Source organism: Macaca fascicularis, chromosome 2 (genome assembly GCF_037993035.2).
Source record: "Macaca fascicularis isolate 582-1 chromosome 2, T2T-MFA8v1.1".
Taxonomy (NCBI): Eukaryota; Metazoa; Chordata; class Mammalia; order Primates; family Cercopithecidae; genus Macaca; species Macaca fascicularis.
In genome coordinates, this window is record NC_088376.1 from 40,834,646 (window position 1) to 40,860,667 (window position 26,022).

At 44.0% G+C, this 26,022-nt stretch overlaps 1 protein-coding gene across 1 annotated transcript; it reads left to right on the forward strand.

Moving 5' to 3' along the window:
* The first annotated feature begins 825 nt into the window (after positions 1-825).
* On the forward strand, positions 826-24,082 carry CLDN18 (claudin 18). Its single transcript, XM_065539973.1, has 5 exons — positions 826-1,107; positions 14,021-14,185; positions 15,005-15,122; positions 20,232-20,342; positions 21,400-24,082. The coding sequence occupies exons 1-5, from the start codon at positions 888-890 to the stop codon at positions 21,569-21,571; spliced, it is 786 nt and encodes a 261-aa protein (XP_065396045.1). The 5' UTR covers positions 826-887; the 3' UTR covers positions 21,572-24,082.
* Positions 24,083-26,022: the final 1,940 nt, after the last annotated feature.

Sequence of the window (26,022 nt, forward strand, 5' to 3'; positions counted from 1 at the left end):
CTTTGTGGGACCTTCTGTGCCAGCCACAGAGTCCTCATGTGGTTGTTGTGGTACGAGTGAAAGCATGAGATGGAAATCAACGGGATCCCTGGCTTCCTCTCATCCCAGTTCCAATGCTTGTGGACCAAGAGCATAGCTCTAGGATTTGGCTTCGTGTTCTCAAAAGTGGGGATAACTTTGCCTGCCTCTGCTGCTCCATATGGAAATAGAGAAAGAGCGCTGGACTGGAAGCTGAGGTGGGAGCCCCACCCCTGCCCGTTTTTAGAGTATCTGTGGTTTCAGGCACTGGGACAAGTCCCTTAACTTATCTGTACTTTTCTTGACTCACAACCCAAAAATGGGGATAATAGTACCTACCCTACCCATTTCTGTAAGATCAAAATGGAAAGATGTAAGTGAAAAGTAGTTTATGAGTTGTGAGGAGAAAATGTGAAAAGTCTGGTTTAAGACAGAGCACGGTGGGTGCTTCCCAGGGCCATCTTAAGTAAGGTCAGCCAAAGTGGTCTGCAGTCACGTTCCCAGTGGTGGGGATACGTCAGCCTTTTCTCCAGAAGACGGCGCTCTCGGAGGAGCCAGAGCTGGAGGGAGGCCGGTCCGGCCTGGAGCAGGGAGTCCTTCTGCGCCCTGGCACGGCTCTGCGCTGAACCCACCCGGCATGCGGAGGGCAGACAAGTGCCTCTTGGGCCCGCTTCTCTAACAAATGTCAAAATAATGCCCTTGAACCAGGAGTGAAACTGAGCTATCTAAGGAAAACACTGTGAGCAAATACTGAGAGCCTAGGGAAACCATCTGATTAGAAGAGCTCCCCTCAGGAGCGCGTTAGCTGCACACCTTCGGCAGCAGGAGGGCGGCAGCTTCTCGCAGCGGCAGGGCGGGCGGCCGGGATCATGTCCACCACCACATGCCAAGTGGTGGCGTTCCTCCTGTCCATCCTGGGGCTGGCGGGCTGCATCGCGGCCACCGGGATGGACATGTGGAGCACCCAGGACCTGTACGACAACCCCGTCACCTCTGTGTTCCAGTACGAAGGGCTGTGGAGGAGCTGCGTGAGGCAGAGCTCGGGGTTCACCGAGTGCAGGCCCTATTTCACCATCCTGGGCCTTCCAGGTAGGCACCGCACACCCCAGGGCAGGGCCAGGTGAGCCAGGTGAGCGCAGGGAAGGGGACGTTTGCGCTGAGCCCCACTCCCGCCTCTGGGTGAGGACCCTGGCAGCTCTGGCTCAGAATAAAAGGTGTGAATAAAAGGAGAAGCTGGCTCGTGTCAAATAGGGCAACAGTCATGCAGGAGAAAATCGGAGGGTTAATACTGAAGGTGACGGAATCGCTAGTAAGGAGGCAGGCCTCAAGAGGAATGGGTCTACTGTAAGGGTATGTTCATGATACCTGGAATAAACTCGTGTTTCTCAAGGAGAAAATAAATTGTGTGCATTACATGCACGTGGCTTGCTCCTGCCTGCACATACATGGCAGCAGGGAAGCAGGATGCTGAGTATTTTGTTATACCTGGAAAAGTTTATTGAGAGCTAATTTCATTTTCTTTCCATTTCAATTAAATTTTTCAAAGTTGGAGTCTCTGTGGGTACCAAAAAGAATGTTGCCATTAAATTATATTCTTTCTCTGCATTTGTATTAAGAATATCTGGTATACTGTCCTAAAAATCCATGTATATCAAAATATAATTACAGAATTATAATTATATTGTGTCAGAATATAAATATAATTACAAATGTGACATCTTTTCACCCCTAAAGATGAAATAAACCCCTGCTTTTAATACAGATAATTACTTCAAATATGCATCGTTGCAACTTTGCATTCTGAATAATATGGGAGCTCTATTTGTATTTTTTAAATGCAAACAAGAAAATAATAGATCAAGCTAATTAGTGGCTCTAAGGGGTGGCCAAGATGTGAGTGTGATGGAGAAAGGAAAACAATGTTAGGTTTTGCCTCTCTGAAACAAATACCTTTTATAAACAAGCGGATGGAAATAAATTTGCAAGAAATTGTGAAGAGGCTGCAGAGCCCTTGAAACTGAATTGAATTGTGAAAAGCAATTCAACTAATCCAAGTTCATTTTCAGAAAGAAATAGAAGATGGGTGTCAGAGTAGAAGAACTGGATTATTTATTCTGTTTTTTGGAAGCCACTCATTGCAGGACCAATAGGATCACTGACTCTGTGGAAATACCTGCTTAGGGAAGCAAGGGAGGTAGAACCTGGCCAGAAAAAAGAGAACCAGCCTGAGGAGGGATTATGCTGTAGTGGGAGGGGAGAGGTGAGCCTCAGGAAATGCGACACCGAGTGTTGAGTTGCTGATTATGTCTAATTTTAACTATCATATAAAGAAAAAGATTGTCCTCATATTCAAAATTAAGGCATGATATCTTATGACTTCATGTTCAATAACCTCTCCCCAGGGCCCTACTACATATTATCAATCTCTTGCTCACTCTGTATCACAGTCTCCATACATGGGGCTCTTGAATATTCCCACTCTCCTAAATGGGCAAACCCCATTGCCTCCACTGTGACTTGTCACTCCTATTCTATCAACAGATCCTATCTCCATGACACCCTCTTAGAATAGCTCCACCTCTCCCCCTTGACAGAACAAGATTCTCCTCCCTGCTTTCCTGCTAAGGTCAAACTCTCCTGCTAAGGTCAACCTCCCCAGCAGGGCTCTGAAGGCCTCATGCCACCTGTCTGGGATCATGCCCTGTTGGTCATCCCCTCTCCTCCTTGCCTCTTTCATCTCTTCTCCTCACTTATGCATACGGCCTCCTTTCCGGGGAAATCTGTTGATCCTGATCATTGTCAAGTTCTGTCTCTCTCCTGGGTCACTGACAAACCAAATTAAAAGACTACATTTTTCCACTACCTCTCACCCTTAGCCTTTCTCGGTCTGGTTTCTATCCTTCATCTCTGTAGAATGTTTGCTTTTTTGACCATAGCAGAGGATAAAGAGGAGTCTTTTAGTCACTAACTCCTAGTTCTCAGTTCTCATCTCCTTAGACATTTCAAAACCCAACCAACTTCTGTGGTTCCCCATTCCCAGCTTAATTAGGTGCACACATAACAGCCTGACACCAAACCTTCCTAACCCCTCACCTAACTTCCCTGGCGGTCTCTTACTCCCCCATCCTGTTTCTTCTGTCCTTTCAGTACCCTGGACTTGGTCCTGGACACCCATTGCTCCTGCTCCCCTGAATTCCCTCCTCCACCACCCCAACTGTCCTCTCACAAATCTTCCCCCACACCTCCTCAAGCCCCCAAATTAAATAAAGATTCCACAAGTCTCTGTACCAAACCCAGAGCATTCTCATAGCATTGAGCATATTCGCTCCTCGTGACACTGCTCTCAAATCTGGGAAGCATTTATTGCATACCTACAAAGAGTACACAACACAAAACTGGCCTTGTCGGCACCGTAAATTCCAGCGGAGGGGACAGGCGTGTGCGTGAATATCAAAGCAAAGGCAACACATGGCATGAGGCTTTGACACAGATGTTTGGAGCACCAGAAAGGAAGTGGTTATTCAGTAGGAAGAGTCAGGAGGGGGGAAAATCAGGACAGTTTCAGTAAGGGAGTTCTGTTTGAGTCAGAACTTTAGCTTATTAACTTGGTTATTTTTACATTTGTCTCATTCAGCTTCTATGTGGCGGTTCCCTTCAGCTAAATAAGAATTATTTCCCCAGTTCCCAGAAAAGGGCCTGGTAGAGTGAGTATTCAGCAAAGGACTGATAAATTAAGTTGAATTAAATAGTACGAATAGTTCATTTTAAGTGTTTATGCAAGCCATTGAACTAAAAACAGGTTAAGGTCTTCCTCCAAAAAGGACAGTAAATCATTTCTGTACTACAAACCTTTTGTTATTATGGCTCCATATATAAAAAAGGACCTGGTCCTCCTCCTGCCTGGAACAGATTCGTTTGTTCATCCAATCATGTATTTAACAAATATCTCTTGCATGCCTACTGTGTTGCAGAGGCTAGAGTTCAGAGACTCTATTAGTCAGAGTAGTTAATGTCTGCTGCTGCAACAAACAAACCTAAACATCTCAATGGCTTAACACAACAAAAGTTTACTTCCTGCCCACATAAAGTCCACTGTAGGAAGAGCAGCCTCCTTGTAGCTACATTATTCAAAGTTGCTGGGGCAAGAGAGTAAAGGCTTGAAGGAGGCACAACAGTTCTTAACTGCTTCAATCTGAAAGTAACACATGTCACTCACAGTGCATTGGCCAGAACTAGCCATATGGCCCCATGAGCTGGGAGATGTAGGAGCACATAGCTATTTGGTGAGCACCTACTGTCTCTACCACAGGGAGCATTTGAATCGTAACTGCCTGGGCTGCAACACATCAACCACACTTATTTCAGTTCTGCCAGACAGATAATTCCCTGAACATCAAATAGTCAAAACCAATGAGATTGCAGAAGAAGATATACCATTAATTTATATTCAAACAAATATGATTGAATTATATGTGTAAACTATCATCTGATATAAGATAATATATAGTGTGTAATTCAGAGCTAGACATTTTGGTGGGCATGGCCTGGAATCAGGAAAGAGGAGGGGTTTGAGGTAAATTTTTACAATGTAAAAGTTCCCTAGCATTTAATAACAGAGGAATGTAAATATTGCCATGGTGGGGGCGGGTAAAAGCACATTTTTTTCAAAAAGCGAGGAGGAAGAAAGGAACAGTGGATGAGGGAGAGAGGAAGGGAAGGCGAGAAAGAAGAAAGTAGAGAGGGAGAGAGGAAGAGAGGTGGGAGAATTGGTGATGCTAGGTACTTTTATTCCATGTCAAGCCAGACAAAGACCTCTTAGAGAGGGAACCCAGTTGCCACTCATGGAAATCTGAGATGTTTCAGACCCACAAAAGGAGAGGTCCTTGGCTCTCTGAGAAGGATTTTAGGGAAGCTGGAAGAAATGACTTCCTCAAATCCCATCTGGAGGACAGCAAATGTGAATGTCAGGGCCAGTAGCAACGCATTGAGGGCTCTTGGAAACTGTTGGTCACAAGACCGTCTGTTGGTAAGCTCTGTCGGTGGTAAGATTGTGGCCAGAGGACTCTGATATGCCTGTCTTTCATCTCCCACAAAAGGCCCACAACAAGCATAGGGGGTTGGAGAAGTAGGAAGTGGGTGCTGCTTTGTGTCCTGTCTCCTAGTTGTGCTGTGAAAAGTCAAGCTGGGCTGAACCACCATGGGAACTGGGGGACAGTTCCCAGCAGCCACCACAGAAGTGTACCCCAGTTCTGCCTATCTGAGTTGAGGGAAGAGGATTTCACCAAAAGCCAGAAAAAAACACTTCTTGGGATTGAGTTTGCAGAAAAGGAGGTACTTTAAATCACTGAAAATCTGTGGCCTTCAAGAAGAGTGTGGACTTAAAAGCAGACAGTCCCCATGCAGCAGGAGTGGCTACGCTACAAATTGGCACCCCAAAATACAAATATCTATTTGATGACTTAGATAAGGAATGGGCAGGAGCTGGGAGTGGTGGCTTACACCTGTAATCCCAGCACTTTGGGAGGCCAAGGTGGGAGGATTGCTTGAGGCCAGCAGTTCAAGACCAGCCTGGGCAACAAAATGAGATCCCATCTCTACAGTAAGTTTAAATTTTTTTAAAACTAGCTGGGAACAGTGGTATATGCCTGTAATCCTAGCTATTCGGGAGACTGTGGCAGGAAGATCACTGGAGCTGTAGTTAGAAGTTGCAGTTAACTGTGATCATGCCACTGTACTCCATTTTGGGCAACAAAGTGAAACTTCATCCATCTCTAAAAATAAAATATTTGAAGAGCGTAAGAATGGGCAGGAAGATTACCAGGAGGAAAAGGCTCGAAAGAAACTCAAAAGCTAAAGGCAACAATGCAAGGAGATAAAACAGCCCAAGAGGACACTTGTGGGGCTCCTAAAGGAGCTGGAAGGAATAACAACCAGCCAGGACCTAATGCCTAACTTCCCATCAGAAACAGCCGTGTAAAGTATTTTCTTGCGCTTGACGAGGAACTGGGGAAGACAGACCTGAAGCAGAGGAGCTGGATGAAATGCCTGGAGGGAGAAATGTAAGTTTGCAATGATTCTCCCAGAGAGTTTAATTTTGACCTAGAACCCAGAAAAGTGTCACTTGTTAGCACAGAAGTAAGCCTTAAAGGGTTTACAGAAAGGCAAAAGGCAGATACCTATAATACTTTAGTTAATAATCATAATTATCACTGGGCACAGTGGCTTGCACCTGTAATCCTAGCAACGCAGGAGGCTGAGACAGAAGGATCATCACTTGAACGCAGGAATTCAAGGCCACAGTGATCATGCCACTGCACTCCAGCATGGGCAACAGAGCAAGATCCCACCTCAAAAAATAAATATAAATAAATAATTATAATAATCATTACCAGTTATTAAATTCTTCCTAAGCACAATCTCTGTTCTTGCAAAATCTCACTTAACTTTTCATTCATCTGACAAAAATGTATCATGTCTCTTTGGAACTTACAGTTGTAGAAGAATGTAATTCAATGCAACAGGCTGTATTGTGTAAACTAAAGATAGATTAATGAAGTAAATGGTGGTGGTAGGAGGACTGCATACTTGTATGTTACCAGCTCTGTATAACTGATAGCTCAAGATTCAATCTCATTGTATTCCACACAGTTGATACAGCATGCAGTGCTCTGAGGACAGTGCCAGAAGTAAAATAACTACTATTTATTGAGCTGCATATTGGTTCTTCAGCTTAATCTTTACAAAAATCAGGAAAATGTGTATTAGCTTTAGGTTTAAAAAGTTGAAAACTGAGGCTGGGGGTGAGGGAAGGACATGCCCAAGGCCTCATGGATAGAAGATGGCAGAAACAGGATGTGAACATAAGGCAAAGACTTCCGAGTCTGCATCCTTTTCCCCTGCCCAGACCCTGTTTCTAAATGCAGGAATGGGCTGCCTTTAGAATTGAAGAGCTTGGTCTAGGCTTGAGCACAATAAGCGCAGAGGGTATATGGGCGTTGACCCATTTGTAACAATATCATCAATGATGTGAAATTAGGAGTATGAATTAAGTTTAAAGCATGGATGACTTGCATCCCATTCATACTTGCCTTCCCTGGAAACAGTGGAAAGGACGAGTAAAGGGCCAACAATGAGCAGAATGGAGAGGGGGCAAAGATATGGCAAACTCATGTCCCTGGCTCCATAATGTCCCTGACTTGACATCACAGTCAAGTAGTGCTTTTTCTAAAGTGCTTGCAAACATTTTGACTAAATTTGGTAAAGTGGTAAGCCTTACAGTTAGAGGGAAGTGAGCTAGAATCAAGGGCACAGCTTGGCCACCTACATCTCTGGACCTCACTTTCCCCATTTGTGAAACGCCTCACAGTAAGACATTTATATGAAAGTGCTGGACCAGGCACGGTGGCTTACTCCTGTAATCCCAGCACTTTGGGAGGCCAAGGTGGGTGGATCACCTAAGGTCAGGAGTTCAAGACCAGCCTGACCAATATGGTGAAACCCAGTCTCTACTAAAAATATGAACAAATTAGCCGGGCATGGTGGTGTGCGCCTGTAGTCCCAGCTACTCAAGAAGCTGAGACAGGAGAATTGCTTGAACCCAGGAGGCAGAGGTTGCAGTGGGCTGAGATCACCCCACTGCACTCCAGCCTGGCTGACAGCAAGACTCTGTCTCAAAAAAACAAACAAACAAACAAAAAAACAAAGAAAGTGCCCTGTGACCCATTTACAAGATCTAGCTCTTGGCATCACTAAATCATCGCTGCTGTGTCTACATCACTCAGGGTTCTCAAACACTTAGGACATTTGATCTTCTAGCCTTTTTTTCCTCCAAACTCAAAAACATTTTATGAATTCAAATATCCAAAGGAGAGATCACTTAAGGCCCTGTGTTCTCCCTTCCTATCCCCATCCTACGTGTTCTGCATACTTCACTATATCTCAGCCCCTTTGCAGGCACTGAGGGTCTTGATTTTTTTTTTTATATGACTATCTACATTTTCCCCCTTCTGCTTCAGTGTGTAAAAACAACAGCCACGGGAGAGTTACAGAGTTTCCTATCAACCTATAAATCATATTTACACACACAGGAGTGAAGTTTTAAACCAGACCACATTTAATCCAGAGAACAGTTTCACAAAACCTTCACAAAATCTAAATCAAAAATCCATAAGGGAAAAAAGTGAGACTTCTCATAAGTATCCTTTTTAAAGGAGCTTGTCTGTTTATTTCTTGCTATTGGCTGAATGGTTTCACTGGTTATGAAACCAGTTTGTCTTTCCCCATTTTCCGGTAGAAGAAACCAGCCCTAGAAGGTGAAGTGATTATAAGTTAGTTATAAAGTTGGGGAGTCTATTGGTGTTCAGTAAAGCTGCTTTCTCTCTCTTCAAAAGAGAAAGATATTTCGGCATCAGCATGCCTCTTCAAATATGTGGACAAACATCTAAAAGTTACACGTTATTGTGTATGATGAAGACACCACAGGGAGCTGAGAACAGGTCTACACAGCTCAAGAGAACCTTCAACCTAGGTAAATGAGGGTGCTAGCCCTGATTTCTCAATGAGAAAAGCTAGGAACCAGAATGCCTGCTCAGCTTGCGGCTGTGGTGGTCCCCATTTAGATGGCAGGGGCAGCTACCACAAAGCATCATGCCCTAGGATGGCCTAGTCAGTGGTGCAGCATCATTTCTTGGTGGGGAGACACATCATCAGAGTTGTAGGTGGATCTCACCTTAAAGGATGTCTTAGACAGTTCCTGCTGCTATAACAAGATTACCTTAGACTGGGTAATGTATAAACCACAGAAATTTATTCTCACAGTTCTGGAGGCTGGGAAGTCCAAGATCAAGGTGTCAGCAGATTCCATCTGGTAAGGGTTCATGCTCTTCAAAGATAGTGCCTTTTGCTGTGTCCTCATATGGCAGAAGGGACAGAAGGGCAAAAGAGACAAACAGGCTCCCTCAAGGCCTTTTATAAGGGCACTAATGTCATTCCTGAGGGTACCTCCTACAGACCTCACCTCGCAGTAGTATTGCACTGGGGATTACGTTTCAACATATAAATTTTGGAGGGAAAGACACATTCAAATCATAGCAGAGGTGAAGAGGAAGGTCAGTGAAGATAGAAATCACCTATGCCGCCTCTCCTGTCATCTAGCTCCCCTGCTCATTGAGGGTCTTGTGTTCATTTTTCCTGATCTTCCCCACTACTAAAGGCTGCTAGGTCCAGGCCTTTCTTTTCTTCCTCTTTTCAAATTGTCTTCCCCTCTTGCCCATAGCAATTCACACACATGGCTGTTTCAAATCCTCAACCGTATTTTATCATCATGTGACAGGATTCACGTTTGTATACAGTTAGTACAAGTCAAAGCTATGTGGAGTTGCCAAGGGATACGTTGTTTTTAGGGAAGGAGAGGAAACTGATATTTATTGAGCCTGGCTTAGGTTTATGCCAAGTAGCATCTGATCCTCACATATCTATGCAGGAGATATCTTTGACTCCCTCCAGAACTGAGGACTCGTTTTCATTGAGCTTAAATGACTTACCTAATAACACTCACCTGGTGTCACATTGTTCTGTAGAATTTTACAAGGTACTAAGGACTTCTGTGTTGATTCCCTGGAATCTCTAGAGAATCTAGCCTCTCCCATCTTATTCTCAAGAGCCTTTCTTCTGGGGTCTGGCCTCAGACTACCGTCTTCTGAGCTCCCCTCCTTTGGGGTCCTCCATTAGCCCTCTTGTCTCCAGTCTAGGACCAAGCTATGCCTGAAGGTATGGCTCCTCCCATCCCCCTACTCCACCAGGGCCCCGGTCCAGGCCTTTGGCTGCTAGTGAACTGCTGTCCCATCATCCTCACTCCCACTTCCACTTAGTGATGCCAGCCCCCGAGAACCCTCTTTCAGCCCAACTCTCCGCTCTGAGTACCTCTGCTGAGCCCTTCTTGAAAGCTGTTGTCTCGCATTATTCCTTGAAATTTTGTTATTGAATAATTAAATGAAAATCTCTGGGGGTGAGAACAAACATTAATATTTCTTTAAAAGCGCCCCCAGAAGATGCTCAGGTGCAGCCTGTGTTGAAAAAAACCACACCCAAGAGCACCTCACCTGTCAGCTCACAGCTACTTGGGGAATTAAGGTGTTTTGCAACAGGGAGGGAACACTGAGTTCCCATTTTTCTGTTTGCTTCTTTCAGCCCTGAATCCTGCCCACCCTTCAGGTCTGATAACACTTCATTGTTCATTGGGAAGAATGCTGTAGTCACACTTTTGGTGCAGGGAATCAGGCTTTAGAGCCTGTTGACTCACCTGTTATCAGCTGATAAGCCTCTTGATCAGAATATCAAGTAAGAGAAAAAATGACTAAAAGAGAAACCTACCTGCTACCTGCTTTGTGGCAGTTTTCTCTGTTTACTTATCTATAGAGAAGATTAGGATCCCAGAGGGTAGGACCGTGCAGGTGGAGGGGAAGGTGAGTTTACCACCATGAATCTCCATGGTCATTACTAGACATAGGAGGTTTCTAGCCATAAGAAGGGGAGCCAATTTCCTCCCACTTACTGGCACCTGCCCCCATGACAGTTGCCAGTGGGACCAAGACTGATGATCGTTGTTTGTAGAATTCTCTTCCCAGCAGAGAAGCAAAGTTAAAATCAGAAGTTTCTTTAGGGAGAAGAGAATCAGAATCAAGTATATAGAGATCAGTGGGATAGAACTAGAATAGGTGGACACTGTCATTCATACTTCAGACAGATATCTGGTGAGAAGGCTGCTAGGGCCTCTGTTCCTCAGACATTGCAGGAGGCACTTGAACAAGTTCTACATTATCTAACTCTCCTTTTTCAGAATTTCTCATTGATTGCCGATTTTTCTGGCATGACAAATTGCTTTATGATACAAACACACCTTAAAGTGAATATGCTGGCAGCTCCACTGATGTTTGACTCAGATGCCCATGATGTTGGCTGTTGTAGGAGAGGGAAATCTTCCCAAGGTGATTGGAGAGAGTTCTCTCCCAGGACTGCTGGAGGAGATGGGAATGCTGTCATCTTGAGAGTCACATTTATAAATAATCTACCAGGCCAGGTTATTCCCTAAGACGATTTGGAGAGTGCTTTCTTCCACATTCTTAGCATCCATTTCGGAGCATGATTGTTTATGGTTGCGTCTCCAAATTTGGAGGATACATTCTGTAAGAGTTTACAGATCCTTGTACCTTGATGGAAGGCAGGACTCTACCTGTTTTTCCAGAATAAGGTGCCTCAAAACAATGTGCTGTGATGGAAAAGTAATGATTTTGAGGCAGTTTTGGATTTGACTCCCAGTTCCGCCTCCTTTCCCTTGATGTGTGTCCTTGGACAAGTTACCTCACCTGAGTGTCCATTTCTTCAACCATAAAATGGGTGATAATTATATTATCTGCATCGTAGGGTTTTTTTTTCCCATGGATTACATTTTTTAATGTCTGAAAATTCCTTACTAGCTTTCACTCAAAAGTAGCAACTGCCTGTGAAAACTAAGGCAGGACAGAACTTTCTGTTTTGTTCACAGTTTCCTCTGAGCGTTTTGCCTATAGCCCTATAGGCAGATTCCCTCAGTATCTCCTTCAAAGAGAAAAAAAGTGATAAGCATTTCTCCTGTTTCTTTTCCATTTCCAAATTTCAATTTTGCCTGGGTATTATTAACTGGTCTCACTGAGGGTAGGAATGACACCTCCTTTGAGTGTACCCCACAATCCCCTTCTAGTTAAAACTTGGCAAGGTCTCCATCTGCATTTCTAGCTGGCTCCTGACTTGCTCCCTTGGGTCCAGGTGACAGGGGGAGCCTCATGAGGGTTTTGCTTCTCCTTTTTAAAAAATTCCTTCCTGGAAAACTACCCTCCAGGATGCTAAAGGTGGCGATCTCCAAGAGTTGGAATAGCAGGTTATTGTTTTTTATTTCCTGTTTATAGTTTTCTATACATCTTGAAATTTTTATATTGAGCAGTTATTGTTTATATAACTAGGGAAAAAATCAGCAATTTCCCAAAAAAGAAAAATGATGCCCTTTACTTCTTCTCTGATACCACACTGTGGAATGCAATGTCTTTGCAGCTGTAAGACTTGGTGCGAGAGGTCCCCTCACATCTGCAAGGGGCTTCAGCAGCACTCTGGTCATGACTTCGAACTTGGAGGCGTGGAAACTCTCCAAAAACAATAAGACTTTAAAGGTTAGCATGTCTAGACACTGATGAAACCATCTTTCATAAGTTAGAACCACTTGATTTCAAGTAACAGAACCCCAACCTGAATTAGTTCAAACAGGTAGGGATTTTAAAATAATAATAATAATAATAATAATAATGGTGCTGGGATAGCACCTGAAACCTAAGGAAAGAATGTATGTGGACCATAGGAAAAGCTGGAGTCAGGAGCTCAAACACTGACTGTCAGGGCTCTCTACCTCCCTGTTGGGTTTGGTCTGCTTGCCATTATACAGCAGCTCACCGCCTGAAGGAAACCTTGGACGCCCAGGACAGCATCTTATACTTTCAGTCCCTGGAGAGAGACTGGCCGGATGCTCTCTGTGCCCAGCACAGGCATTCTGTATAAGTGTCTCACCTGCCCTTTTTGACTCAGATGCCCATGCTGGATTAATTTGCCATGGTCAAGGCACCGGGTATAAAGTCAGGGCCTGAAAGATCGAGGTCAGTATCACTACTCAAAGTAGGGCCTGTGTACCAAGCTGGCGCACAAACTATGTGTTACCCACCTGAACAGTTCTGGTACCGAAATCAAGAATAAATATTTCTAAACATTTATAACAATTTGACATGTCTGTGACACTCAAGCAGGTGATTTTGTATTTTGCCAGGATGTCAATTTGTGACAGATTGGAAATTTAAATTTTTAAGTAGTTTGAAAAACACTGATTGAAGACATGGCAACTCCTTCAAAAATCATGGACTTAGGAAAAAAGGGGATATACTGGAGGAATAAAATAATTGGTGTCTAGCACATAAGTATCTCCACACAGTTTTGCAGTTCAGCTCCACCATACCAACCCACACTAGGGGCCTTGCCTACTGGAACACATGAAGGACTAATTTGTCTTCCTTGTTAAATTATTTATACTTGTAATAGACACGCTTAGTGACTGTCATTCCCCACTTTGGCATAAGCTCCATGACAACAGAGACCATGTCTGATCTGTTGTTAGCTACTGTCATCCCATGGCCAGTCAGGAGGGCTCAGTAAACAATGATTGCAATGAGTCACAGCAATTTAAGGATGCACTAGAAACAACTTTGGGTATATCTGGAGGTAAGGGCACTGCAGAAGAGTCCCTGTAGGGCCTATACGTACGACTGATTCCTAGAAAGGGAACCGCTGATAAACTGTGGTCCAGTTGAAAGGCCTAATATTGTTATATTGATCTTTTTATATACATCTGAAACCTACAGCTCACCATAATCTTAGTAGTTCCTTGTGGAAAGGGACAAAATTGAGTATCCTTGGTATATCACTTAGCAACCTTGGCTTCATCATATGCTATAAATGAATTCTCGGTTTCCTAAAGTGGACACAACTATGTAAAACTTTTATCACATACGGAAGCACAAGAGAAGAAAAATATTTGGGTTAGAAGTCACAGCTATAAGCTCTATCAGTAATTCGAACTCTCACCTTAGACAAACTATTTTCCCTTTCCGGATCCCAGATTATCAAGCTGTAAAAATGAGGAAGCTGAAATAGGTACAATCCAAGGGCCTCCCTGGTTCCAACCATCCATAATTCTCTGATTCTGTAGACCTCTGAGTGCATGTCCTTCATCAGTCAGAGAATTGTAAGTGATGTATTTTGTATTTCCCACAATTCCACATCCTTTGACAATGGCAAGGTTCACAGTTTATGGACTTTGCTGTCTCTCAGGTGTTTGGTGCAGGTTAGTTGTGGTTTATTAAACCAGAGCCGAATCAAGTGTGCTGAGCTGGTCTGATTCGTCTGCTGTGTCTTGCCCCTTGTCCCACAGCCATGCTGCAGGCAGTGCGAGCCCTGATGATCGTAGGCATCGTCCTGGGTGCCATTGGCCTCCTGGTATCCATCTTTGCCCTGAAATGCATCCGCATTGGCAGCATGGAGGACTCTGCCAAAGCCAACATGACACTGACCTCCGGGATCATGTTCATTGTCTCAGGTAAACACAGAGCCTGGAGTTCCCACTTCTGGAATGTCAAAGCCAAATCATTCTGGTAGAGAAAACGTGACTCCTCCCTACTCCTGAATGTGGTTCAGAACTTTTCATACTGAGATTCACGATCTGAGTGTGGAGGCCCAATTGCGTATCATGAGTGCTAAGGTCCGTCTTAGCTGCCACTCCAACCCCAATAGAAGAGGTTCTTAGCTGGATGCAGTGCTTCACGTCTATAATGTCAGCACTTTGAGAGGCCAAGACAGGAGGATCACTTGAGTCCAGGAGTTCAAGACCAGCCTAGGCAGCATTGTGACACCCCATGTTGATTAAAAGAAATGGTTTTTTATTAAAACAAACAAACAAACAAACAAAAACAAAAACAAACAAACAAACAAACTTAGTAAGCTTTTGAATCTTAAATTCAGCTGGAAAAAAAAGGTTCTCAACCCTAAAAGAGTCATGTGACTTGATCCCTAAAAGGCATTTTTTTGGCGAGGCTTTAGAAAGTGATTTTAAGGGAAGATATCTTGACATTACCAAAGAAACAGACCAAAAATATTTGGACTATTGAGCCTTGGTCCCAAGATGTATGAAAAATTTCTTTCTGTACACACACATATTCTTCCACAATTAGCAAGATAAAACATTCTAAGCACCTATCACAATGTTTAGCACATAGCGAGAATTCAGTAATCAATGCTTGGTTATAAGGATACAATATTCTGCAGCCTACTCATCTAAACTCATCTAGGCATAACCTGCCTCAGAAACATTGTAATCCCTTGAAACTAACTCTGGAGATTTCTTTTTCTTTGCCCATAGGTCTTTGTGCAATTGCTGGAGTGTCTGTGTTTGCCAACATGCTGGTGACTAACTTCTGGATGTCCACAGCTAACATGTACACCGGCATGGGTGGGATGGTGCAGACTGTTCAGACCAGGTAACCTCCTAATCTAGGTCTCGTCATTCACCATGATGAATATTGTTATAAGAATCTGATTAAACACATGCGCCTAATGTGACTGTCAGTGCCTGAAATACCAAAAATTTATCAGAGACAACCATGCCGTATCATAAATCAACAATCACCTGTAAATTCATAAACTTCATTTCAGTGAAATATCCTTGGTGATATGACTTGAGGCTGATCTGACATTTGCATTGAAATACAGTGACAGTTCATAGTATTTATCTAACACTCTTACACAAGCCCCATTGTGGTGGCGATGAAACAGGCACTATTAACCCAGGCAAGTAAATGAACATCAACTTACATCTACAGTCCATAACTGGAACCTGGCTAGGAACAGGTAAATGTTTGAATAGAAATTAGCAAGGTGCAGTAGGGGTGAGAAAAGTGATGTTCCTTTCTGGCATAGCTGCCTCTTTCTCTCATTCATTAATTCATTTATTCTACAAATGTGTTGATCACCTGCTGTAAGCCAAGACATGTTCAGAGTGCTGGAGATACAAAGTCCCCGCTCTCACAGGGGGTACAGTCTGGCAGAGGGAGCTGAAACCCCACTACAATTTGGTGTCTGAAGGAGAGTAGAACTTTTAAAAGACGGAAAAACAATACCAATGCCCATATTCATGTAGTCACTTTAAACGGATATATCTCATAGCAAGAAGCTGGAGCAAATTCCTGAAAAAGAAAGATCTTGTTCTTGGGAAGAAATATAAATATTAGACCTCAGTGACCTGCATCTCTGGATGCATGCACTTGGCATTTTTTCCAGCCACATCAACATGAGGTACAGACGGAGAATGAGGGTATGATAAATCCATTACCCTCCGGCTCCCTGGAACTCCAATCCCCATTCATTTTTCTGCTTTATTTCAAGAATGTAAAGGAAGTGATCCCCAAAAACTTCCCCAATCCTACTCTATGTTCCTCTCATGGTCTCTTAGTTACAGGTGCAACTTAGAAGTAGGTTGACCAACTCATGCCAGTCTGCCTGAGACTTTCCCAGGTTTAGCACTGCAAGTTCCACATTCTGGGAAACTCCTCCATCATGGCCAAACCAGAATGATTGCTCAGGCTACTTAGAAGAGCCCACCTTTCCCAGAGCATTTGGGTACCTGGGGTCATTGCGCTTGCCCAGAGGAGCCATCTACCAGCCACTTTGCACTTAGCACTAATACCTGCCATCACTCTCTCACACCATCTCCCTAGCACCGGCCCCTGTCCTGTGGGCAGGGAGCTTCAGTCCTGGAATTAAGACTATAGAATTCTGAAAGGCCTCCTGAACCTCCCCCTCCGTGGATGGGCAGCTGTCTTTCCCTTTCTTTTGTCTTCTCCTTTTCTCCACCCAGAAGGCTTACAAGACAGCCCAGCTGCCAAGAAAGACCTTGGCAGTCACCTTGATGGAGCTTTGGTTCCAGTGCCCCACTTGGTCCTGGAACCCCCCTCCTTCTCCTGTTCCCCGACTCTATTATTGCCACGTTGTATGTAACAGTGGCAGAGCCTAAGCCCCAGACTAGAGCTGCAAACTGCCTGCCCTCACACTGTACATAGACTGTAAGGTATTTTGTATAAAACATTTCATTTTATAATCTGAACCAATCACCAACTTTCAAAAATTAGAAGGGTTAGGCCAGGAGCGGTGGCTCACGCCTGTAATCCCGGCACTTTGGGAGGCTGAGGTGGGCAGATCACAAGGTCAGGAGTTCGAGACCAGCCTGGTCAATATGGTGAAACCCCATCTCTACTGAAAATACAAAATTAGCTGGGTGTGGTTGTGGGCACCTGTAGTCCCAGTTACTTGGGAGACTGAGGCAGGAGAATCACTTGAACCTGGGAGGCAGAGGTTGCAGTGAGCCGAGATCGCGCCACTGCACTCCGGCCTGGACGACAGAGCGAGACTTCGTCTCAAAAAAAAAAAAAAAGATTAGAAGGGTTAAGGACTGGGTCCCTCAGAAACAGATCCTGAGAAGAGGATCCCAGTGCCAGAGTTTATTAAGAAAAGGGAGATGGGTTAGTAGGAGAGGGAAGCAGGGCCGGGAAGGAAGGGAAGCCATGCACGGGCGTGATTTCAGGTGAAGCCCTGGGACTCAGCCTGATCCTGAGGAGAGCTGTGCAGTGCAAATTAGACGCCAGAGTTGTCTCAACCCCAAACTAAAGAGCTGAGCTTTCATACCTTGGTGCCAGTCAGTCCCTGTGGGCAGAGTGGCTTCAGTGGCTAAACCAAAGCTAGAATTCCAGAGGCAGCCACAGGGGCCAGCAGGTAAAGGCAAAGGAATACACAAGCAGGGGAAGAGACCCACAGAAACAGTTAAATGGTAGAGCACCACTAGGGCCTACGACAAGGAGACCTCACCGCCCACACACATACGCATACTCTGTTTTCCAGCTTTGTGTAAAAACTCAGAAGATCTGGTAGCATTGCCCTGGGCCCTCATTCTCATATGACCTCCATCTCTGCAGCTGAGAGGCAGCTGCCCTTCTGGCTAGGACTCATTCTGTCCAGTTTACCACAGTCCCCACTCTGCCCGCATAGCCCAACTCATGCTTATAGGGATTTTTCCATATATTACAGTTGAGAAAACAAAATTATGTTCTTCTATCTAGCTCACTTCACTCATTTAAGTTTCTTGCCTGTCCCAGGTAAGTATTTAGGTTTGCTAACCTTGACGCAGAGTATCTAAGTTGAGGAAAAGGACTTCGTCCCTCATGCCCAGAAGATTCATTAACAATGAGAGCTTTGAAGGCAAAGTGACCTGAATTTGAATCCTGACAATATCGTGTCCTTCCTGGGTCATTGGAGAAGTTCCTCAGCCTCGCTGAGCTTCAATCTCTTCGTCTGTAAAATGCGAGTGACAGATACTATCACAGTGGTTATTGGGAAAATTAAACAAGACAGTGGTAAAAAGCACTTATCATTGTATCAGTAAGGGCTTCATACATGGTAGCAATTGTTATTATCATCATTAGCATTAAGCAATCACTCAACCATCCATAGGGGTATCAAGGACAGGGGCTCTGTCTGTGTCAGGGCCCACGGACCAGGGCTGTCACCAGGAAATCACCTAGGGACCACCCTAGGAAGAGCCCCAGGAAAAGATCTGCTGTTCAGCCCCCAGCCACACCGGGTAGGATGACGGGGCAGGGCTCTTCATGCCAAGGCAGAAGCCCTTAAACCAAATTTCTGTCTTTTTCCCAGTCCAAGGAAATAAAAATAGCCTATAGGTAAATTTTCTCCCAGAACTTTTTCAAGGACTGAACTCAGTCAACCAGTTTTGATCTACATATTAATACTACACTTGGTCATGAAGCTTACATTGTTTACTTTAATCCTGCTAAATGTGTGTGCTTTTTTTTTTTTTTTTTTTTTTTTTTTGAGACTGTTGCCCAGGCTGGAGTGCAATAGTGCGATCTCGGCTCACTGCAACCTCCGCCTCCTGGGTTCAAGCAATTCTCCTGCCTCAACTTCCCAAGTAGCTGGGATTACAGGCACCTGCCACCACGCCCAGCTAATTTTTGTGTTTTTAGTAGAGACAGGGTTTCACCATGCTGGCCAGGCAGGTCTCGAACTCCCGACCTCAGGCGATCTGCCTGCCTTGGCCTCCCAAAGTGTTGGGATTACAGGCATGAGCCACCACACCCAGCCAATGTGTGTGCTTTTAAAGCACATCTAAAGTATTGTATTTTCTTAGGTTGCAGAGGTTTGCACACATATTACTTGTCTTCCTATTGTTGGTATAACGTTCTTAGCTTGTGTCGTAGACTTTAAACATATTAGTAATTCATCGAGTTCTACAAACAGTCCCTGTGCTCTTTGGGGAGCGCAAAGGGAAACTTCCAAGGAGAGGCACTCCTTTTCCGTGCTGAGCTCTCCTTTTCTGCAGAGCTCATGGAGCTGGAAATCAAGTTATCAGCTGGCATTAAAATATGCACTGACATCCTAACAGTTTTTGGTCACTTGAAGAAGGATACTGCTCTCCACCATCCAAAAATGTCCATTTGGGATCACAATTATTTTATTCTCAGGAGATTTTGTTCTCAATCCTGATCCGATGTAACTGAGTCCCATTGGAGGCAGGCCCCCTAGGCGAAGGGCACCAGCTTTGGAGTCAGACCACCCCAAGGTAGAATTCTCTTGTGAGCTGGAACAGAAGCACCACGAGCACAGCGTCTCTGTCTACCTTGTTTGTCCAGTGTCCCAGTACCAGGGCAAGGCTCTGCACATTGTAGGAACTCAATAAAGACTTGTTGAACAAATAAGTAAAGACATCAATAAAAGAAGGAATAGTCACTTCAACTTAGTTCCTTCTGAAGGTAATAGCTCTGCCTGCATGGATGGTTGTAAGGGTTATTTGAGATAAGTTAAGATGACTGCTTATTGGCCCATACTGAGAACTCAAGGAACTAAAATTCCTTCAGAAATAAGAATTTGAGATTGATTTTTTTTTTTTTTTTTTTTTGGTCAGAGTCTCACTCTGTTGTCCAGGCTGGAGTGCAATGGCACAATCTCAGCTCACTGCAACCTCCACCTCCCAGGTTCAAGCAATTTTCATACCTTAGCCTCCTGAGTAGCTGGGATGAGAGATGTGCACCACCACACCCAGCTAATTTTTGTATTTTTGGTAGAGACAGGGTTTCACCATGTCGGCCAGATTGCTCTTGAACTCCCGACCTCAGTTGAACCTTGGCCTCCCAAAGTGCTAGGATTACAAGCGTGAACCACCGCGTCCAGTCGGGATTGATTTTATATCTCTCAAATTTCTCTTGCCAAACCTTCAAGACACTTTCTTTTGCCAGTAGAGAGGGGAAGGAGATTTCTTGAGATGTTTCACAAAGATTTATAATATTACGGTTGAGTGATGCTGGAATCCCCTGCTGTTTTGCCCCCTCGGTTTAGTCCCAATTCTACTCTCCAGGGTACCTGATCAGTTGGCTGTGACCCACAGGAGTGTGTGTTTAGGGGCATGGGCAGGGATGGATGTGGAATCCAAAAGTGGGACAGAAAGAACAGGCACAGCCAGGTGCAGTGGGCAGAGCCTGGAGAGTTGAGTCAACCATATTGACAGCCACCATCTCCCCACCCAGGTACACATTTGGTGCAGCTCTGTTCGTGGGCTGGGTCGCTGGAGGCCTCACACTAATTGGGGGTGTGATGATGTGCATCGCCTGCCGGGGCCTGGCACCAGAAGAAACCAAGTGAGTCTCCCTGTTCCGCTGCAACTGGACGTTTTATTTGTTCAGGGTCTATTTTAATGTATAACTTGCAGCCAAAAAAAAATTAATCTAGGTATATGGAAGAACTTTATTTGACTTAAGGATTATCGAACTTTCTCTTTTAGGGGAAACCTAAAGGATAGAATGGGAATATTTCAGCCTAGATTGATTTAAATGTGATCCTATTTGTAAGAAAAATCCATCCCTCTTGGTTCCTTCTGAGATTGTTTCGTAACTCCATGGTTCTCAACTAGGAGCAATTTGCCCCCCAGGGGATATTTGGCAACATGTGAAGACATTTTTAACTGTTACAATTTTGGGAGGGTGGGGGAAAGTGATACTGGCCTCTGGCAGGTAGAGGCCAGGGATGCTACTAAACACCCTACAGTGCACAGAACTGTCCCACAGCAAAGAAGCATCTGTTCCAAACCGTCAACAGTGCTGCTGCTGAGAAACTCCGCTGTAACTCCCCACATTGAACTGGTGTGGGGAGAGCTGGATTCCAGTGTGGTTCTGCTGCTGACCACCCCTGTGACCTCCAGCAGGTTATTTGCTCTCTGTGTGCCTCTATCACCTCATCCATGAGATGAGCAGCTTGAGGCAATGAGCTGAACGTAGGTACCTTCCAGCTCACAAATTCTATGATCCTTTGATGTAAAATGTTCCCCTGGACATTGTTTCTGGTTCAACTTTATTTTTATTGATTAACAGAGGGAACTCATTAGTTACTGAGGATTTGGGGATACCTCTCTCCACCATCCAGAAATGTCCATTTGGAATCACAATTATTTTATTCTCAGGAGATTTTGTTCTTGGTTCAGCAAAGCTCTAAAGTGCAAGAACTTCTGTTCCACTGCAGAGGCAGAAAAACCAGTGTACCAAAAACCAGGGTTACTAACTATCCTGGTTTGCCCCGGACTGATGGGTTTCCAGGGACACTGTACTTTCAGTGCCAAGACTGAGACAGTTTAGGGTAAATAAGAGGTTGGGCCTCCTGACAAAGACATCTACAATCTTGGAATGTTTATTTTTCTTTCAGCTACAAAGCCGTTTCTTATCATGCCTCGGGCCACAGTGTTGCCTACAAGCCTGGAGGCTTCAAGGCCAGCGCTGGCTTTGGGTCCAACACCAAAAACAAGAAGACATATGATGGGGGTGCCCACACAGAGGACGAGTTACAATCTTATCCTTCCAAGCACGACTATGTGTAATGCTCCAAGACCTCTCAGCACAGGCAGAGGAAACTCCCAAAGAGCTCACCCAAAAAACAAGGAGATTTCATCTTGACTTCTTATTGCTTTTGACTCACAGCTGGAAGTTAGAAAAGCCTTGATTTCATCTTTGGAGAGGCCAAGTGGTCTTAGCCTCATGTCTCCGTCTCTAAATATTCCATCATAAAACAGCTGAGTTATCATTTATGAATTAGAGGCTATAGCTCACATTTTCAATCCTCTATTTCTTTTTTTAAATATAACTTTCTACTCTGATGAGAGAATGTGGTTTTAATCTCTGTCTCACATTTTAATGATTTAGATAACTCCCCCCTCTTCCTCCTAGTCAATAAACCCATTGATGATCTAGTTCCCAGCTTATCCCCAAGAAAACTTCTGATAGGAAAAGGAGTAGATCGACAGACATTATTTTCTGCTGTTTGACTTTTGCCTCCCCACCCCTAGCTTGGCTACTAATAAACACTTACTGAAGAAGAAGCAATAAGAGCAAGATATTTGCAATCTCTCCAGCCCATGATCTGGGTTTTCTTACGCTGTGATCTTAAACATTACCAAACCAAAGTGATCTTCAGCTTGAGGCAACCAAGCCTTTCTACTGCTGTTAGCATCTTCTTATTCCAGCAAGACCATTCTAGGAGTTTCCTGAGCTCTCCACTGGAGTCCTCTTTCTGTCACGGGTCAGAAATTGTCCCTAGATGAATGAGAAAAAAAATTTTTTAATCTAAGTCCTAAATATAGTTAAAATAAATAATGTTTTAGTAAAATGATACACTATCTCTATGAATTAGCCTCACCCCTACATGTGGATAGAAGGAAATGAAAAAATAATTGCTTTGACATTGTCTATATGGTACTTTGTAAAGTCACGCTTAAGTACAAATTCCATGAAAAGTTCACTGATCCTAATTCTCTCCCTTTGAGGTTTCTATGGCTCTGATTATACATGATAGTAAGTGTAAGCTATGTAAAAACTAAATAATGTCTGGGCGCAGTGGTTCATGCCTGTAATCCCAGCACTTTGGGAGGCTGAGGAGGAAGGATCACTTGAGCCCAGAAGTTCAAGACCAGCCTGGACAATGTGGAGAAACCCTGTCTCTACAAAATACAGAGAAAAAATCGGCCAGTCATGGTGGCATACACCTGTAGTCCCATATCCTGGGAGGCTGAGATGGGAGGATCACTTGAGCCTGGGGAGGCTGGGGCTGCAGTGAACCATGATCAGACCACTGCACTCCAGCCAGGTGACATAGCGAGATCCTGTCTAAAAAATAAAAAATAAATAATGGAACACAGCAAGTCCTAGGAAGTAAGTTAAAACCAATTCTTAAAAAAAAAAAAAAAAAAATGTTGAGCCTGAATTAAATGTTATGTTTCCAAGTGATACATATCCACATTGGCATGGTTACAAGCCACTGCCAGTTGGCAGCAGCACTTTCCTGGCACTGTGGTCGGTTTTGCTTTGTTTTGCTTTGTTTAGACATGAGGTCTCACTTTCCAGGCTGGCCTCAAACTCCTGCACTCAAGCAATTCTCCTACCCTGGCCTCCCAAGTAGCTGGGACTACAGATGTGTGCCATCAAAACTGGTCAGTTTTGTTACTCTGAAAGCTGTTCCTTTCTCTGAATTCATCTAGAGTGGTTGGACTGTCAGATATTCGGGCAAAACTGGAAGTTCTTTGTAACCACACACCTTCCCTGAGCTTACATCACTGCCCTTTTGAGCAGAAAGTCTAAATTCCTTCCAGGACACTAGAATTCCATCCCAGTTCCAAAGCCAGACAGACCCCCTAGGACACTGAGGTAAGAGCAGTCTCTAAAAACTACCCAGAGCAGCATTGGTGCAGGGGAACTTGGCCATTAGGTTACTATTTGAGAGTAAAGTCCTCACATCAATAGCACATACAAAAGTGACCTCCAAGGGGATTGGTGAATACTCATAAGGGTCTTGAGGCTGAATAGACTATGTCTGGAGAAAGAACAGATTATGCCCCATTAAATAATAACAAGTTGTGTTCATCAAGAGTCAGAGCAGTGAGCTCAGAGGCCCTTCTCACTGAGACAGCAACATTTAGACCAAACCAGAGGAAGTATTTGTGGAACTCACTGCCTCAGTTTGGGTAAAGGATGAGCAGACAAGTCAACTAAAGAAAAAAGAAAAGCAAGGAGGAGGGTTGGGCAATCTAGAGCATGAGGATTGTTAAGTGCTCTCTGGATTTGAGTTGAAGAGCATCCATTTGAGTTGAAGGCCATGGGGCACAATGAGCTCTCCCTCCTACCACCAGAAAGTCCCCTGGTCAGGTCTCAGGCAGTGCAATGTGGCTCAGCTGGGTTTTTAATAAGCACATTCTCCATCCAACACTTAATTGTTTGAAAGCCTCCATATAGTTAGATTGTGCTTTGTAATTTTGTTGTTGCTCTATCTTATTGTATATGCATTGAGTGTTAACCTGAATGTTTTGTTACTTAAATATTAAAAACACTGTTGTCCTACAGTTGAATAGCTTCTGCTCTGTTTTCATAAGTTTTGGGAAGTGGAGGTGGGAAGTCCCAGCACCTCAATGCCGGATGCGTCTTCATGGGAGTTTTTCTGCTTTCAGAATCCGTTTCTGCTCAGTAGCAGCCTAGCTGCCTAGAGGACAGCTAGGTGTTGGTCCAGACCAGTTTGTGGTTTCTGCAAGTTTGGAAGCCTTAATGAAAAGGAGTTCCCAGAGCAATCAGGCATGCAGCATGGGGTCCAAGGATCCAGTTTAGCCTGTCTGACCCTAAGTGCACCAGCCCAAAGTGTCTAACGTCATTGGCCTGTTTGTGGGCCAATAAAACAAGAGAGCCAGTGCCTGCCCTCTTGATGCTGCCAAGGGTTGGGTTGACCAGCTAGATAAACTGAGGCAGTATCAAGCTACAAAAACAGCATAAGCTTTATAGTCAGAACAGCCCAACCTCAAATCCAGGTCATACTACTTCCCAGCTTTGTTAGCTTGAGCAAAGCCCTTAAGCTTTCTGAGTCTCCGTTTCCTTATCTGTAAAATAGGGATGATAAGGATAATGGAATAATACAAGTAAAGGACCCACTTAAGTGACAGAAAACCAAGCAGCACAACTTTAAGACAAAGAGGGCAATGTTTATGTAACTGGGATATCTGAGGCCAGGGTTGGCTTCAGACACAACTGAATCAAGGGTTATGATTAAGACTCCAGTTTTCTCTGCCCATATCTCAGTTCTGCTTTCTTCTCTGTTGGTTTGCTTCTCAAGAAGATTGTGAGTTGTTGTGTTGGCTGCTTATATTTCTAGCCATAAAGCCATGTTTCAGCTATGGGAAACCTAGCCAAATGGAAGCATCTCTTTCCTTCTATCCATAGGAGAAAAATTCTAACAAAATACATTAGATTATTTGAGTAATGCACCCATCCCTAAACCTCTTCCAATAGCCAGAGCAGTGGAATCTAGTTTGGTGAAGCCTGGGTCCCCCAGTCAAAACATGGAGATTTGTCATATGCCCTGAAGACTTGTATTCTAAGGACCCAGGGTCCTTAAAAAATCAGGCAAACTCATTGCTTTGCCTCATTATTTTCTTCTTTTGGTTGAAACTGCAGAGCAAGTTTCAGAGATATAACTTCTGAGCTTCTCTGACTGACCAAACAGTATATAGTACAGAAGGGAAGGATCTGAGAGATTACTCTGGTTCTCAAAGCAAGCTGATAATTAAAACCTAAAAACTTAAAAAAAAAAAAAAAAAAGACAAAAAGAAAACACTTTACATTCAGTTTTAAACAAGTGAGATTACAAAAATCATCAGTAGAAAGTTGTCCTTAGTGATCTAATTTTGAGCTATTGACATTTAAATTTTCTAAAACTTAGGGGCATTTTGAAGTCTCCTTGTACAAACACAGAAATGGACAAACCAAGCCATGGAGTACAGGCTCAAAATAAGACTCAGCACTGTTACTCATAAAAATCCCTGGGAGTCCCCAGTTCTTTCACCTTTTACTTAGGTAGTATCCAGCCCCTTCTTGCCTCCACAGTCAACCCTATCCAGGGTTGACTACTGCAATGGCCACAATTTTTGCCAAAATGCCTGATATCTCTGAGTTGACGTGTTCCACTGGAGACAGCACTGGGCTTGGGATCAAAAACCTGGATTTCTGGTTCTGACTGCATTGCCAACCAATTATGTGACCTTCAGGATCGATTACAATGATTCACTAACATATTTTCATTATCTGGCTTCTGTACTGAGTCCTCATGATAAGCAGTACTGTGCCTAGTGCTTTATATACTTTAACTCTCCAACAATGCTGATCTCACCCCACTAGTGGCCCAGCACTCCTAAACACTCAAGGATCACACACACACTCACACTCACACTCACACATACACACATTTACCACACAGTCAGTTCGATTTTCAGAGCCTCATCAGGGACCATCACTTCTT

What these genes read in the sequence shown, in the direction of transcription:
- CLDN18 (XM_065539973.1), top strand. Translation starts at nt 888, where the DNA reads ATGTCCACCACCACATGCCAAGTGGTGGCGTTCCTCCTGTCCATCCTG. An exon ending in CACCATCCTGGGCCTTCCAG is followed by an intron (nt 1,108 to 14,020) that starts GTAGGCACCGCA and finishes CTTGTCCCACAG; the next exon opens with CCATGCTGCAGGCAGTGCGA. An exon ending in GTGCAGACTGTTCAGACCAG is followed by an intron (nt 15,123 to 20,231) that starts GTAACCTCCTAA and finishes CTCCCCACCCAG; the next exon opens with GTACACATTTGGTGCAGCTC.